This window comes from Synchiropus splendidus, chromosome 18 (genome assembly GCF_027744825.2).
Source record: "Synchiropus splendidus isolate RoL2022-P1 chromosome 18, RoL_Sspl_1.0, whole genome shotgun sequence".
Lineage (NCBI taxonomy): Eukaryota > Metazoa > Chordata > Actinopteri > Syngnathiformes > Callionymidae > Synchiropus > Synchiropus splendidus.
The window spans coordinates 9599446-9616332 of NC_071351.1; the positions used below are offsets into that span (position 1 = coordinate 9599446).

Consider the following 16887-nt stretch of genomic DNA (forward strand, 5'->3'; position numbering starts at 1 on the left):
AATAAACTAATCCTAAGATTTTGCTTTTTTGTAACAGTAAAACTACAGAGTGAGCGTGTGAGGGTGATGTTGAAAACCAATTTCACTCATTGAAATTCTTTCTCTGCACTACATTGTTCCGTTTGTGGCGAACAGTTGAGATTGTTGTAAAGACGGCCTTAGTTGAGTTAGTAAATTTGCACTTGTGAAATGCAGTTATATTGCTCAACCTAGCGAAACCTCCTCGTTTGCAGTGTTGTAAATTTGTACAGACTGCTGTGTGTTTCTCTGTAAACAATGTGGTGAGGATGCATTAAAGTAATTGATTGTTGAAAAACAGACTAAACTGTCGGCGTTTCCTTGGCAACAGGGAGCATTATCTGGGTTGTGTTGATGAATTGAAGCAAAACGCACAGTAATTCATATCAACTATGTTATTTTTTCCGGCTTAAAGGGGAAAAAAAATCAATTGAAACATGCTCTGATGCTAGGTTTGATCAATACTATTTTCATAGGGGTAGTGCCTTTTAGTGTGATGGAGGCCGGGTCACACAGAACGCGGCAACAGTCTGAAATAATGGGTTTCGGTTCATCTTTGGGCAAATTCATCTTCAAATTAGAATAAGATCATTTGATTGACTCATGAAGCGGGTCAAAAAATAGGTCAAGGTCGGCCAGTGGCACAAAGCCTAATCGTGTCCATCTTTTGTATTTCTTCAAGCGTCGCTGCTATTCCACAGGGAACATATGGAAAGTAAGGCTTCAATTATACAGGCTCAACGAGCCTCGAATTATTGACATGTCTTGCTATTTTGAAAATGTCATAGATAACGATCAACCGGTTCGACACAAAAGAACGCTTTATTAGAAACAAGGTTACCCTGAGAGGTGCAGAATAAATGAGCCTTTACTTCCTGGATTTTTACTCTGCTGTCAGTCACTCATTTCTGCAGAAAGCATTGATATATACAGAGGAAAAAAAATAAATCTATGCATGTTGTCAGTTATGAACTTACATCAAATGTGTGTAGTGGTTATTATCAATATTTGCATGACAAAAGTTGCTTATATTTGATGATCATATGTGCTTTACTTGACTTGTTGGTCACTATTGTTCTGCCATCTTCCTATGATGACAAAGTGGCTTCAGCTGAATCAACATCATGATACAGTTGCTTACAATACTGGTTGCCAAATGGAAGTATGGATCCTGAATCCAAGTCAGCAGCTCTCTGTCGGGGTTAGAACAAGCAAGCCATCGTCCTTCTTTCTGTCCTCAGCCTCTAGTTAACCAACATAGGCAGGATCTTAATTGATCTAATCTGGTTGCTGCTTGCTATTTTCCACAGTTAGATTTGAAAACTGCACCCCCCCCCCCCCACCCGTCGCCTCCCACACGCTCTACCACCCCATTGCCCTGACCTACATGGTTCACATGGTTTCGCCTGCCTGGCTTTGGAATTTTATGGAAAATCTGCTGTAGATAAAAAGCCACATGGCTTAGAGTGTTATCCCCTGCCTCTCCTTTGAGAAGAGCTGAAGACTGAATGAGGTGTGACTGCCACAATGCTGTTGGACACACTCGCACACACTGCAAAGAGGATCTCTTCCTCTCCCCCTCACTCCAGCTCTCTCCTCAGTTTGATTGGATTTGGGAGAGTGTCACCACTGTGACTTTGGGGATTTCTTTCCCTCCCTGACTGTCTTTTGCATCCTCACATGGGTTATTTACTTAACTTGTCCAGAAAATGGACTGTGATCTAAAGCTTAGTGCCAAAAGGCTTCGGGGAGACAAGTACCTCCTGCCAGTTAAGAAACACCAAACAGACACCTACAACACTTGAACGCCCGTGACTCTGCTCTCTCACCACTCTGCCTGCTGAGGGCTTGCTTTTGCTCTGTGACCGAGTCCCCTTCACACTGTCGTCTGCTGTAAATTTTCTGCTGCCCTTGCTATTCAGCCAATTATGGCAAAAGAGCTTTAGCATTTTTTTTCTCTCTTCCCCTCTCTCCTCTCTTCTTCTTCTGGTCTATATTTATATAAGAAGCAAATGACAAGCCTGGTTGAAGGTGAAAAAAATGCTGAATTTCATTTTGTATTCATTGTCATTGTTTTTATATTTCAATAACTGGACTAATCGATCATGTTGAGGCGAAGATAGGTTAATGGCGCTTTTGCAGGTAATTTTTTCACTTAAGATTTGTGTTGAATTGCAGTCCTTCAAAGTTATTCACATTAAAGTTCAGGTAGCGACAGCAATATATGTGATTACTGACTTGAAATGGGCAAAGGTGATGTGATGGTAAAATTCCTTATGATTGTGCCTCAACTTGGAGATCTTTTTAGGTTTTTTGTGTGTGGCTTGTAAAGTGGAATGAATGAATTTTGTGACATACATTTACCTGCATATCGTTGACTGACAATCGTGTCTTTCTCTTATTCTTTCTTTCTTTTCACACTGTGGAGTTCAGTGATCAGTTGTATTCATATCCTCAAGCCATGTGTTGTCAACCCGTCACTCTCTTTGACGTGGTGCTATGTGTGAAGAAACTTATACTTTGGATTGGTGAAATCCGTTGCTGTTTTGGGTGTCCACTTTAAAGGTCCATTAGAGGGGGCAATAAGAGTCTGGCTTTTGTCAATGCTGTCAAAGAGAAGTCTTACAAAATTCAAAGAAGCAACACTATTTTCGGCAATAACATTGGTGTTAAAATGATAAACTAACGGAGACCAACCCTACGGTAAAACCACTGTGTTTGAAATCTCACAGAAAGGTCCCTTGTGAGTTCAACAAACAAATAAATGGGTTGACACTGACACCAGCCAGAGGACAGTTGGCAGCCAGTGGACAGAGTGAATAAGCTGACAGCAGCCACAACGGGCTAAGACCCAACACTTGTGAGGAAGTGAGATAGGATTGGGGTTCAGTGTTCTAGAATAAGTCCACCTTGGCACTATTTGCCATGGAACTCGACCCTAACACACAGCACACGAGTGATACACACAGCGTCAACCAAGTGTTTATAAACTGCAGACTCTCTAGATATTTGAGATTCATGTAGTATTTTAATGCAACACACCAAAACATGCATTGTTTTCCTGATGTTTTTAACTTCTAACTAGAGCTATCGTTGAAACTATTGCCCTGTTGCCTGAAAGCCTCTGAAATAACTATCAATATGATGCCAAATGTAATGCTGAGCCACAAAGAACATGTGGAATGCATCGAAAGTGTCCTGATATGTAGCGTTTAGGTGCTAAAGCAGGAGCAAACATCTTTCTATGATATTATAGGTCAGAGTTGAGACGTCACAGTAGGCTGACCGTAAATTTGAGAATAACCACCATGAACATTTAAATAAAAAGGCTTGCCGAAGTGATAGTTGGTGCACATAAAAGTCATCAGTGTTCTCAAACAAAGGAGCAAATGAATAAAATAATGCTTCCACCCGAGTGAAATCAGCCACGCCTGGCGAACGGAAGGCAAAACTGCTTAATGTGACAAAATGAAGACAGAAACACTCGGAGGGAAAGTTAGAATTAGGATCGTGAAAGATTCATGCCCCCATTTTTATTTATAATATGTTTTCTTTTGCTTATTGGAATTGAGTTGCAACTGAATATTTGATGATCACAGCCCAGAAGTAAGGATGTTATGTCAGCAAAGGAAACAAGATAGGGAGAGAAAAACAACAACAAAATGCATTTTGCAAAGTTTGCGCTTTGGAATAAACTACTTTGATAAGTGAACTGCAAATTGGCTTGAAGTTTCTGCAGGTTCTGCTGTGGCACTGAACCCAGCGCTGGGTATTCTCAACACACTGAACACCATCTGCATTTTGCTGTTAACGACGGTACTCATCCAGCGGAGGATTACCGGAAAATCCCCTGGTTTCTTCAAACCATTTGACAAATATCAGATTTGTCTCTTGAAAAATGAGCTCCATCTATATCTCCAGCCATATGACACCCTAAACAGATTATCTTTAATACCCTGCCAGCTTGGGCGTGGAACAAGGAGATTAAAGTTTCAGTTTGGTCATATTTAGTGCTGTACTTCAAGATGACCTGTTTCACGCCGGAGATGGACGCTTTAGAAAATGTCTGCCCTGAAACAATTAGACATCATACCTAAATAATTCATCTTTCCAGTCTGTCTATCTGGACTGTGTGTCCTTTAAACGCAGCGAGCTGCCAAAGGGGGCTACGGGGAACGAAAGCAGCAGGTGCCTTTTCAGATGTGGCTTTGTAGTCTGTAGAGAGCTGTTCTTTTAGCCACCCACCAATGTGGAGAAAGGGGGGTGGCTGGGAAACTGACCTGGTGGAGGACCTGCAGCCTAAAGCTGTCTTGTTAGCCTTGTTCTGTCCACCAAACACCAGCAAGAGTATCTGTCGTCTCAAGGCAGGACGGAGTTGGCCTGTGTTGTGTTTCGTCCAGAGCTGCCTTCCTTATTTTTCTGCAGTTAAAGGCGATTGGAATGGAAAATATTTATAGTCAGAGGCACTATTTTTTATGGTTTCCACTTTTCTGAATGAATAACTGCCGGCGACTATTATTACTCTTATAAGTGGAGAGTTCAACATGTCAGAGCATAAACTTGTGTGAGGACAAGCTTCTGTCTGTGCGACCTGGAAGGAGGTCATTCGTGCTCTCGGTGACAGATTGTAAGACTGCACATGCATGATTATTACACATCAGCATGCATTAGAAGGATTTGAACCTACGAGTAAAATGCTCCTTAAGCCGCTGTGAGGTCAGCGTGTTCTTCGTGACCATTTCATTATCAATCGTCATCTGCTGGGAGCGGAAGTGCAGGCCCAAGGCTCTACCTGCTGTCCTGGATGTCGACTTCCTTGCTGTAGACCACTGCCCCACCCAGAGGTTGCTTTATGAACACAGGAGCCCCATAAATGAAATTAAGGTGTCAATTAGTCAATTACAGCATAATAACTCTGAGGGCAGACATTTAGAGACAGAAAGAACCTTGGCTAAGTTCATTTCCTCTTGCACATGAGCCGAGCGCTTGGCAAACGCCACTCCCCTCCCAGACTCGCTGAATAAGGGCCCCAGTGCTCTCCCTAATGTTATTTACCTCTGGATATCTTTTTTGATCAACAATATCCTTTCATGGGTTTGTTTTTCACAAGCGCTGGATGCCCTTTTTTTTTTCTACCCCCAATTTGGCTGGGGAGATTTTTATAATTTAGTAATTAAAATCTTTGTTAGACTTTAGAAATTGCCGCTAATTGAATTTAATGGGAAGATGAATTTCAATTTTATTTGATTAGCAGGACCCCTGGCATAGGTATTTATGGAAAAAAAACTCTACAAAAATATGCTGTGTGGGCTTAGATGGCATAATAGAATTACAGATAATCAGATTTGGCTGTCATGAATTTCACTCTAATTTCACTATAATTTTCCATTAGATAGCTGGTTTACAAATATTTGCTCCTCTGCGATGGGAAAGGCTATCTGTCTAAAATGATTACGGAGCGAGCCTTCAGAAATATGTCCCCCCTTTTTTTCCCCCTCCTCCCTTTTAAAAACCAGATTGCGAGGGATCAAAATTAGGAAGATTGCATTATGGATGTCTGCATCCGGGAGAGCAATGGGAGAGATATGACGATTACGGCCGGGGGATGAAAGCAGTGTCAAGAAAAATATATGAGTGAAAAACACAGAGGCCCTCTCTATCTCCCAAAAATCTCTGCTCTGAGCGCAGCACTGCGAAACATCAAGCTGTGTAATAAACTGTAACGTCATAACCTGAGATAACATGGGACATGCTGACATGCAAACATGCTTTATGCTCCATACGAAATCCCTGCTAATTGCTTCCAAGAGTGAACATCTATAATGAGATTTGGAATGCGTCAATTATAAAAATCAAATGGAATTAGGAGGAATCATTGCAAATCATCTGGCAGCAGCAGCAGCCGGCCACACGACGTATTTGTGTGTAGGTTTATTATTCAGCTCCTTCCCTGCTTAAAAATAAATAAATAATGCGCTATAAACAGACGTGAGAGGGAATAATATCCCACATCCAAGACAACCTCCAATAACAGAAGCTTGAACTCTTGTTGAGTCGCCACTGCATCGGAATTAAAATTTTACACGTTCAATTTCCTGCCAATTTGACAACAACATGACGGTGAATAACAAGACCTGAACTTTTCTTGTGGCCTCCGCAAACTCTTTCAATGCATTGTGTATCTATTCATAAAACAGTGGATTTATATTTTGGCAATTATTCTAGAGAGGCGACGACATGGATGGGTTCAGCCTTGTGTACTCTGTAATCGTCTTGAATTGAAAAACACAATATATTGTTGTTTATACAAAGCCAACGTGAATATCTGGTTGATACACAAATTCATATGGGGCAAAAAAAATCTTTCTGCACAAAAAGGAGCACAGCAAGCCATTCATTCCAGTTAGCATTGAAGTATACTATTGAAATGTGAATAATCACTCAATGTGATAGTTTTTAGTCAGCTGCCCAACACACGGAACCCACCTGTAGCCTTCTCACCCTGAGCCAGGATGCACCCACGCAATCTCTTCCACTCCCTCCGGGCTGCCAGAGGCGTTGAGTGGGGTTCACTCTGACTTGCGGCAAAGGTCAGATTTCTCACTCTGCATGTCCCTGGTCTTTTGGCACAAAAGCCACTGAATTCACATCTTTCAACTGTGCCCTGGCTTTTGTCTCCACGGACGGGGTACTGGGAGTGGGCCCTCCACCAGACCAGCCCCTCCTGGTGTGCGCTGTCAGGAGCTGCATAACGTCTGGCCCGCTGGCCCTTTGACTGATGTACCCCTGTCATGTCACGTGCACGACTTCATGCACATGCAGTCACACCATACACACTCCAACTTGCCCTCAACAATCTCTCATACAATATACGGGGACCACATCAAACGAAAAACCCCACAGTTCTTTGAGAAACGCAGCCTTGTGGCCTCTGGAGATGGAGGTCTAGGGGGCGGTGCTACGTGCAAGTGTAGAGAACCATGTTACACCAAAGAGAATCAATAGCTATGAACATGACTCTTGTGAATGTAAAAAATTGTTTTTTATTTTGACTCAAAAAACACTGTGTTTCCCAGTTGAAGGTTCTTACTACCTACCAACTTGCCATCATGCACTATGATCATCTGGCGCTCATTCAGTTTCCCTGAGTCAAATAAGAAGCCATATCAATTTCTTCTTGCGAAGGGTGAAGGGTCTTTAGTTAGGATGAGCTGTGGCTGAATAAACTTTAAATGGGTGGGTTATTTGGTTGTTGCTATCTTCGGACTGCGAATACCTTTTGAAGCTTTGAGCTCAAACCCTGAAGTCATGTTTCAAATGGGGGAAGTCAACTTTAAAAATGTGTATTTATTTATTTAGATAGCAGTCATGTCGGTGTAGTGCACCTTTGTATCCCCTCCCTTTGTACTTTGGTTCGGAGAAACACACTCTTCACTTGCTGTTTCTTCAGTTCAGTTCAGTTTTCCTCCTTCACTGGCAGCCAACACTTTCCTCCTGTTCGACTGCTGGCCCTTTTTCATCAGTTCACCTCAGCCTGATCTCAATACTTAATGCGATTCTAAATGAATTAGATGGTTAAGCTGATCATAATTCTGTTGAATTTTGTGAAAAATGGAACCAGTCAAAGAAGTTTTTTTTACCTGTAAATCTCCCTCAAACCTTGAGTTGATTTTGTCAGGTTATTATTTGAAGGCAAAGCATGGCATGTAATATATCTAAAGTGTTACCTAGCACCTTTCACCCATTGGGATTGTTTCCATCCTTCTGATGTCCCCAGTTAGTGCAGAAGATGAGTGAATAGTGACATTTGCTGTGCGCTGCTTGCTTTCACCTGTTTTCTGAAACATCTGCGTCATTTTGACATGGGGCTGTTGCTCCACAGAAGCACATGTACATTGTACCGACGGATCAAGTTACAGAGGCGTTTGAGGACATCTCACTCTATGTGGGTTGTGGAGGAGGAGTTTCTAACCCACTATCAAATCTGGAGAGTCATCATAACTTCCAAAAAACACACAAAACCTGTTTTATGCACCAACTTTGGACTCTGCCGAGAGTGGCCTGCAGCAGAATCCAGTGCTTTGTTATATTATAGTTCACAGCCATAAACTTAATTTCCTCTTTCTGCTGCCAGTAAATGCAGCTTGTACACCACCCTTATTCAAAATGTCGCTTCTGGGTTTCATCAACAAACCCCAATGTATTAATGGGGTTGATTTGTTAAAATCCCTGCCATTGAGCCGTGTTTACAGTATTTTGGCTTTATCAACAAATGGCCCCGTCGCCACTTTGCATGCTCCGGCGGAAGAAACTGCCAGGCAAATAAGGGGTTTGTCTTATAAAGTATTCATTGTCACCTGGTAACGGCAGCCGTTTATCATTTCACCTGAAATTACAATGAAAACTGATAGCTTATCAGAGGGGGGAGGCAGACGGAGTGAGCTCTGAGGCAGAAAGTCGACAACCAGAGTTATTCGCTCTCAGCAAAAAGCAATAAAAATAATATTTCCATGCTGAGCTTCAACAGGGAGATGGAGCAAAGTTGCATTGTGATCTTATTTGGTTTTCTGTAATGAATTTCAGTCACTCAATAATAGAAAAGAGATTCATATGTTCTTTCAGCTGCACCAGTGTTGACAGATTGATGTTGTGTGGTGGCATTTTGGTGAAAATGTTTGGATTAAAAACACGTTTTAACAAATAAAACCCAGTATATAAAGTATCTTAGTAATAAAGATGTTATTATGTGGTGGTGGTGGTAGCTCATTGATGTCCATGGGAAGCTTGTGACTAGTTTTTAGACTCTCTCCAAACTTGTGTGTGGCAATACAGTGTTTTGCACTGTCGCAAGCCTCTTCTATTAAACCAGATGAAACGGCAACTGCTTTATCCTGGACCCTGACATGTTCCCTCACACTCACTAGACAACCCTTAGCGCCTGACCACTCCAAAGAGCTGCGTAATTGACAAGAAGCCACATGCCGCGATATATAGGTTGAAGTTTCTAACAACTATCCGGTGACTGATTTTCCTGTTTATTGATTGGAACATGGCGTTTTGCCAAAGTTACATTTTCAAATTAAACTCCATGACGCATTTTCAAGCAGCATGAAACCGTGGCCTCTGTTAGATGAAAGAGATCTCAAACGTCTGTGACTTAAATCAGTGTCTTTCTTGAAACGTGACAAAGAAAATCAATTGACAGCATATAAAATACAGAAAGTGCTCTGTCTAATAATAGTCATAACATGGTCACAATCTCATGATAAGTGTCCCACCTGGAACAAAGTCAAAGGAATAGAGATGACCTGTGTCCATGTGCCAGCTCCAGTTTCTGCCCTAAAACCTCTTGAACAAGTGTTGTGCCGGGCTCATTTGAATAGAGGCGGTGCAGGCTCCACCCCAAGAGAGTTGAAAGGCTAGAGCCCACAAAGATGGAAAAGGCCAGCCCACTGAGGGAGGGAGTAAAAAAACTGCTCCTGTTCCTCTGCCATAATTTCCTATCAGCCTATTCAGACAACATCACCCACAGCGCGCTCTGTGCGTGTGTGTATGGAAGCAACGCAGGGAGAGGCAGAGCACCAGAGCAAGAGAGAGAGAGAGAGAGAGAGAGCAGTGAAGGGGGAGGCGCCGTATTCTTTCACCTACCCCCCCCACCGTCAAACCACAGGAAGGAGGGGCCAGACCCTAAGCTGCCAATCAAATCGGCTCGTGGCGGCCGGCATTATCTCAGCAACAAACTATTGACAGATTACATGTCAAGGAGTTTAGTGCATGATTGAAGGAAGCCCTTTTTTCTATCTAGTCACTTTTCCGCTTTGTCTCCCCCCCTCCACCGACCAACGTTTGAATGACTTTCTAACAGAGTTTCAGTAATATTATGAAAGTTACATGTCTGAGAGGATTTAACTTCGACTTCCCTGAATATGGTGAGTACTCCTCTTCTTTTTCTTCTCTCTGTCCTACTTTTTTTTTGTGAGCTGCTACTACAGTTAAAAGGTGTTTCTTTTTCTGGGTCTAAATATGTAGAGAAGAGGGGAAGTTGTTCATGATTAAACTATGTGCCAGTGCATGTATAAGTGTTGCGACACCCTTATTTATAGCTCTTCGACAGTGCCCAAAGGTGACAGTAATATCAAAAACTTGTCCCCCGACAGACGCTCAGCGATCGACTGCTGAAAGTTTTTCAGAAGCAGTTGGTGTCGATGTACCACTGTGAATTTGTTTTATCTCATTTTAAAAAACCTGCGGTTGTAATTCAGGTAATCTTTTATCCACGGAGGAACATTGTCATTCGGGCACAAAGAATGGCCCAAGGGTTTGTTGCCAAGGGGACAAAGCAAACAAACTGTTGTGTTGCTGATGTTGTCGCACATGAGCAACAATGACAGCAGCCTTTCAGGTGCTTCTGCACCATTTATAAAGCATGGGGATGAAGCACGAGTGGAACAGATAAGCTTAAAAGTAAAGCAAAAATGCTCCTGTCTTACTACACCGGAGCGGAACTTCAGTCAAACTCGCACTGGTCGAGCTGTGTGCACTTGTCAGGAAAAACTCTGAGGAACCGGATTACAATTCACGCTAATGACTGTTATTCTACTCAACAAATTAATTGCAAAAATGGCACAAAGTGTTTTTAATTAAGTCTCTCTTCAGGAGTTCCTCTCCAGAGTTTACGCCACAGTCTCGCTCGCTTTGTGATTGATGTTTGAAATTATTATTTTTTAAAATTACATAATGTTCCTACAATTTAACACCTGAGGCTAAAAAAAGGAAACATAATGAAATAAAATTCATAATGAATATATTCTGACATTTATGTTAAATGCTTGTTTCTTTATTTTTAAACTTTTTTTTAATTCATGTAACTTCAATTTTTAAATAACTACACTTTTGATTATTGTATACATTAATTCACGTTTGAACGTAACATTTGAAAACACATGCAGAACTCACACACACATGCACACACGCACACTCGGGCACACACACCAGGGCTTGGTTATTATGACGCCTGGTGGCTTTAGCTGTCCTGCATTATATTTAGTTTATTAAAAAAAACAGCAAACAAGAACAACTGTTATCATCGCACACCCTCATCTCAAAGTTTTCGTCAGCCTTAGAAATGTTTTTCCACTCTTGTGAGTCACAATGATGATTTGCGTTCACTCTCCCAGAGTGATTCACCCTTTGGGGCCTCCTTTCATTTTGCACAACTATAAGTACAATTAGAAAAATATGAAAAAAACACGCCAACGTCTGAAGGCCTTCAATAACCTTTTATCACTATTGAGCAATAAGCCAGATCAATTTGATGTCTTAAGCAATAAAAAATGCTGTTGCACTCTTCTCTGTGCTGCTGCTCCTCGGATGACAGTAAATTTACATTTTTTAATTAAACTAGCTGGAATTTTTATGGGGGGGGTCGGGCTATGCTAATGGGAATGTTGTGTACAGCAGATTAACAGAGTTTTGAAATAACAGCGACACATTTGGTGGGGGAAAAATAGTCATTGTCTTTTAACCTCTTTCATGCCGATTCCTCCCGTGGGATTCTTGTCTGGCAAGAGTGCGCCACGGCAGTGAGGTGATTAGTATCATCCTCTCGACACATTTTTTTGTTTAAAAAAAAACAGTTTTATACATTTGAAGTTGAATTTTTTTTATTTTGATTTTATTGTTTTAGTGACTTGATTGATGTGAAGTGAAGCAGCCTGGTAGCGGTTCAGGCGGAGAGACTGCCGACATTAGGGGTGTGTGTATGTGAGTGTGTGTGTGTTGGAGGGTCATGCAGAAAGAGAGGGACAGCTGAGTCCTGATTGAGCATGTGCCCAGTCATCAGACACACAGCCCCGTAATTACCTTAACTCCCGTCTTTTAATACCCAAATCACACCAACTGGCTGCTGTTTTTTTTTTTTCTCCTTCAAGAGCAACAGCAGAGATCAAAGGAACACATAAAGTCCAGACACACGTGGGCTGCCAGGCAGTAGCCGAAGTGTTCAGGGCTACTTGATATGGGCCAGGAGCGAGGCAAGTGGCATCACCACCCCCTTTTTTTCCCCCCCTCGCTCCTGTGCACTCATGCAGTGGCCGGCACCTAATTAAAACCTCAAAGCTCCCCGTCACCAATCAGGAGTAATGGCCTAATTAATACTCGGCGAGGAATATTCCTGAATGATAAACAGGTTGCAAGGCGAGTCTTCACTGCTTTTATTCGCTAAAATATAACTTTGCACCGAGGCCGATGATGTCTGTGTGCTCAACATTTATTTATTCTTGATCATCTCCCGAGATGCCATGTGTTCTGACCGACTTCCTTCCTGTTTCTTAATCCCGCTTATGAAATTATGATTTCATGGAAAGCCAAAGGCTGCGTGGGAATAATCTGGAGTCATTGATATGCTTCATAAATGGGGGGGGAAAGGCGAAAATGAAGAGGTAATTAGCTGAGTGGGACGACTTTGGTGTGTTTGTCTGAAAGCGCTGTCTCCACCGGCCATGAATGAATTTGCATGCTTCGCTTATCGAGCCGCACTTATTAGACCGCCTGAAAGAGAGATTAAGCCGGCACAAAATGTGGTGACTAATCCTTTTAAATGTGGCGCGGGGGGTGTCTAAGGTGGGATTCGGTGCTGGTTGGCGAAGGATAGACCGTGCGAGGAATGTGATGGGCACGCAACTTGACTAAAACAACGTGCGTCGAAGGATGCAACAGATGTCGGCGTAATTGCTTAATGATAAGGAGAGTTATTGACACGAGCAATAAATTGATAGTTTATCTCTTGACCCTCTTATCTGGGGAACAATAACAGCAGGTGGGGTCAGCTGGGGTCGAGATTACCACTCAAACTCTCAGCGTGGGTCAGTTCACTTGTCACTTCAGTTTTATGTTTGTACACACCGAAGGACTTTCTGCTCTTGTTAAGAATTTAGCGTTATTTATTTATTTTATTTGAGGATGATTTTACTTTCTCCATTTTTACGACAGGACTGATCCTGTCTTCAGCCCGATCAGCTGCAGCGCTCCTTCCTCCGTCTCTCACACACTCATACGCACGCACATAATTTAGTCGTTGTCTAACCCCTCAACTTCACCTCCTTCCTCCGCAACTTGTATTTTCATTGTCCGTTTCTTCTTCTATACACTTGGGTCGGTGGCAGGCTGCAATAATTACAGGCTGTACATGATAAATCTGAAGCCCAGCTGTTCGTCTCTGTCACTGCCAGCGCAGGAAGAAACAGAGGATGGAAGACAGAGAGGGGGAGATGGGTGGAGGGAGGGAGGACAAGAGTTAGTTTGCTGTGTTTCTTTCTATTTTTTAAGTTGGTAACGTGATAGGATTACATGGTTGGAGAGTCTCCACCTGTTTGGAGGGCTGTTAGCGGAACAGTTGGCCATCCCATCACAGTCCCAAGCTCTTTTTCTCTCTATGTTCTGTCCGCTCTGTGTCCCCCCGAGGCTGTTTCACCCCCTCGTTCTGATGAGAGCAAGTGTGAGGGGTGAGAATGGGGTGACGGCTCTGTACTACTTGTTTCTGTGTAGTTCATCCTTCTTTTAAAATCTAGCTCTAACTCTCGTGAAGTGTGTACATTGTTTCGTTTATGAATCTTTTATTAGGTGAGGCTTCTCAAAAGTATTATTAATGTTAACATTGTTGTTATTTTATTTTGTTATTTTCTGCTTTGCTTTCTATAGTAAAAAATATAGTAATACCATGACAGAGTTGGTAGAAAGTAAAAGAGAAAAAGTCAGAGTTTATAGCAGTGCTATACAACTGAAATGAATGTTTAACCTGTTACAACAGTTTAAGTCATAAATCTAATAAATGTTTATCTTGAGAAAATGCCATGTCACATCAACAAGCCGTTTCTGAAAGCCACCTCCGGAAGATCATATGCGCCCGCAACGGCAAACAAAGGAAGAATTTAATTTGTTTTTCATAAGGGTGGGTGTTGTCAGCCTCGTAAAATGCCCAAATACAGGTTAAACCTGACATTTTGAACGATTAAAGGTTAGGTTGTGCGCATTTTAGGAGTGCCCGAACGCTGTTGTTCAATTAGAAATACTTTCAGTAGGTGTGGAGAATGAGCAACACCTCACGTTTGTTTGCTTGATTTTTTCTTTTTGGTGCAAAGTTGACAAAGGAGAATGATAGTGGGAGTTGAGTTGTGGGTCAGTTATCAGACAATCGCAGGTTGTTGTTTTGTGTCTCAGTGCAACGCTGCCTTATTTGGCATTCAGCAGCCATGTAGCTCTCTATTGGTACTCAGCACCTGTTCCTCAATTGTGCTGGAATTTTCTATATTAGGCAAGAAGTTGGCGGTGTGGGTCATTGTTTGTTGATCGCAGTCTGAAAGTGATCAACTCTCGGTGCTTTATCAAAGGAGTGCAACGTGTCTCCTGCTGGCCTTGGGATGATGTTTCCGTGATTTTGACACGTTGCACATGATCTTTCCCCTGAAGTACAATGAAATGTATATAAAAAAAAAAGAAAGAAAGTTAATAAATATCTAACTTTTAATCGTTCTGATATGTAATCGCTGAATGACAATAAAAAAGGGGCGCTGCCACTTTAAAAGCTTTATCTCTGCTGCTCTGTGCTCAAAGTGTCATGTCCATAACAGCACCACCTGATCTACAGAGTAAAATAACCACTATGGCTTATTGTTTGGACAATATTGGAGCCCCCCCGCCCCCTCTCCCAGCACACACCCCTGCTTCACTCCCCCTCACCCTTGATTCATTTCACCCACTGTCCTCGGCTGCTGGAAAATGGCGTTAATTTTTTTATTACCTGTTTGACTCTCCAGCCTTATTACTGTAGCCCCTTAATGTTCTCTGTAACCGTGGAAACCAGATGAATAAATGTCCGCCAAAGAAAATGAGATGATTAAACAGGTCACCCTTGCAAAACAAATTCGCTTGGTCGAGCGCAATTTGTGTACCAAGCGGCTGTCTTAACAGTTTGCTAACAAGGGGATTGTTTGCCAGAGTAACTGACAGAGAAGGGAGGAGGAGAATGAAGATATCTAGGGGGAAAAGAAGATGATTGAGTAGATAATATTTTAGACCACTGTGCACTTTGTCTCATCCCTTTATTCCTCCTAATAATCTGGTAAAATCCCTGAGAGCTGCGAGACCGGTTCGCCAGTGTATCTCATCAACACTAGCATATAAAATTGAAGTTTAGAACTGCGTTCTGCATTATCCTCGGTGACATTTGGTTTGTGATCATCAGCTTGCGTAGCAGCAAATAGAAATTTTCTCATTTATGTGGCAACCAATCATTACTGCTAATTGTCCTTGAGGCCATCTGTATAGGATTGCTTGTCCTCGATTGGAGTGGGAGCCCCAGTGGTCATGGATTGACACGTGCAATGATGACAATACCAGTCAAAGCTCTTCACGCTGGCGGTGAAATCTCTCTTTGTTTCCAGTGAAAGATGACAGTTGAACATCTGAGGCAGCGTGGTGCTCCTGCTACATGGTTCGCCACCAGCGGATCGTAAAGATTCATCTCAATAGGGGACTGCACTGTCAACATCAGTTTGCACATTAATAACATATTTATCTAATGCCTAAAATACACCATTGCTTCTTTAAAATGATGTTGATGAATGAATCACACATCAGGTCGATGCAATGCAAAATGTGAGGCGATTGAGAAAATGTGATTTTTTGGGCCAAAACTATTTAAAACTACAAAAAAATTCAATGTACAAAACAAGAAACTACATTAGAGGTTGAAATATTTCTTTTTCTTTGAATGAAAGGCTGACTCACTCACAGTCTTGCCTGTAAGATCAAGCGAGCCAAACATCAGCATAAGCAGAGGTGCAGTCATATTTCCTTCTTACATACATGCTGCAAATGACTCCTTGCAACATGAACATTCAACCCATCTTAAAGCACGGTCTCAGCAGTGAACCCCTCACTGCCCTCTGGCTTCTTCGAGCTCCTCGCTGATGGCAAGCTCTTTTTCTTTCCGCTGGTTGAGGGGGTATTTCATCCCAATTCAGGAACACTATAGCTCAAAAACTGAAAAGCACTTATGCATTATTGATGTTTTAATTTGTGCAAATGCCCAAGTCTTTGTTAAGTGATTATAGTAGGAGGGAGATAACAGAGGAGGTACTCTCTATGAAACAAGAGCTCGATGGCTCCTTGCACCGCTAAATCTAACTGCCTCACAATACTTCTCAAGAGATGGGTGGAAAATATCAAAGTATCAAAGATAATAAAAAACTGACATTGATCTTTTGGCCGTTTTTTTTGGACTGCACCTAATGTTTATGGCGCTTTTATAATCTTTTACACCCCTTATCAAAAATAACTCCATGTAAATAGAATGGAACTGACCTGAAATGGCCTGAAAACTTTGACCTTAGTGCAAGAATGCAAAAGTAATAATGCTTGCAAAACAGGCCAATAAAATAATAGGAGCTTTGAAAGGCTGGGGTTTAGCTAAATATTAAAGAAACGAGAGGCACTTTTCCCTTGCTGCAATGATTAACTCGCAACTGAGGTTATCAGACATCATTTCAGTAATTGCTTATCATTGCCACCTTTCTAGAATATATATTTTTTTTAGATGTGAGATGAGCCAAAAAGATTTTGTTTCATATCCTTTGAGATAAAAATCTACATCTCAGATCATTGTCACTGACAGTAACAGCGGCCAAAACCTCCATGCATATCCTGTAATTTAGCTCCAGTCTTCATTTGGCTGCATTCATTTTCTTTTATCTGTGTCAGTACAGTGTCAGTACAGTGCGAATTTCTTGACAAATCTCTAATATGAGAGCCATTCATTTCATCCATCCATTTGTGCCGTGAGCAAAATAAAAACATTTCTGAGTTGTTGAA

General features: G+C 41.9%; 1 protein-coding gene across 3 annotated transcripts in view; it reads left to right on the plus strand.

The window, feature by feature from the left end:
* The window catches only part of casz1 (castor zinc finger 1), a 153027-nt gene that overhangs the window by 71091 nt on the left and 65049 nt on the right, over positions 1-16887 (plus strand). Inside the window, exon 1 of one of the 3 annotated variants that reach the window (XM_053850149.1) lies at positions 9458-9947. The exons of the other annotated variants lie outside the window; for them this stretch is intronic. Coding sequence (XP_053706124.1) covers positions 9899-9947 — 49 coding nt within the window. The 5' untranslated portion in view covers positions 9458-9898. Of the gene's footprint in view, positions 1-9457; positions 9948-16887 lie in introns of those variants that run through there. 3 annotated transcript variants of the gene reach the window in all.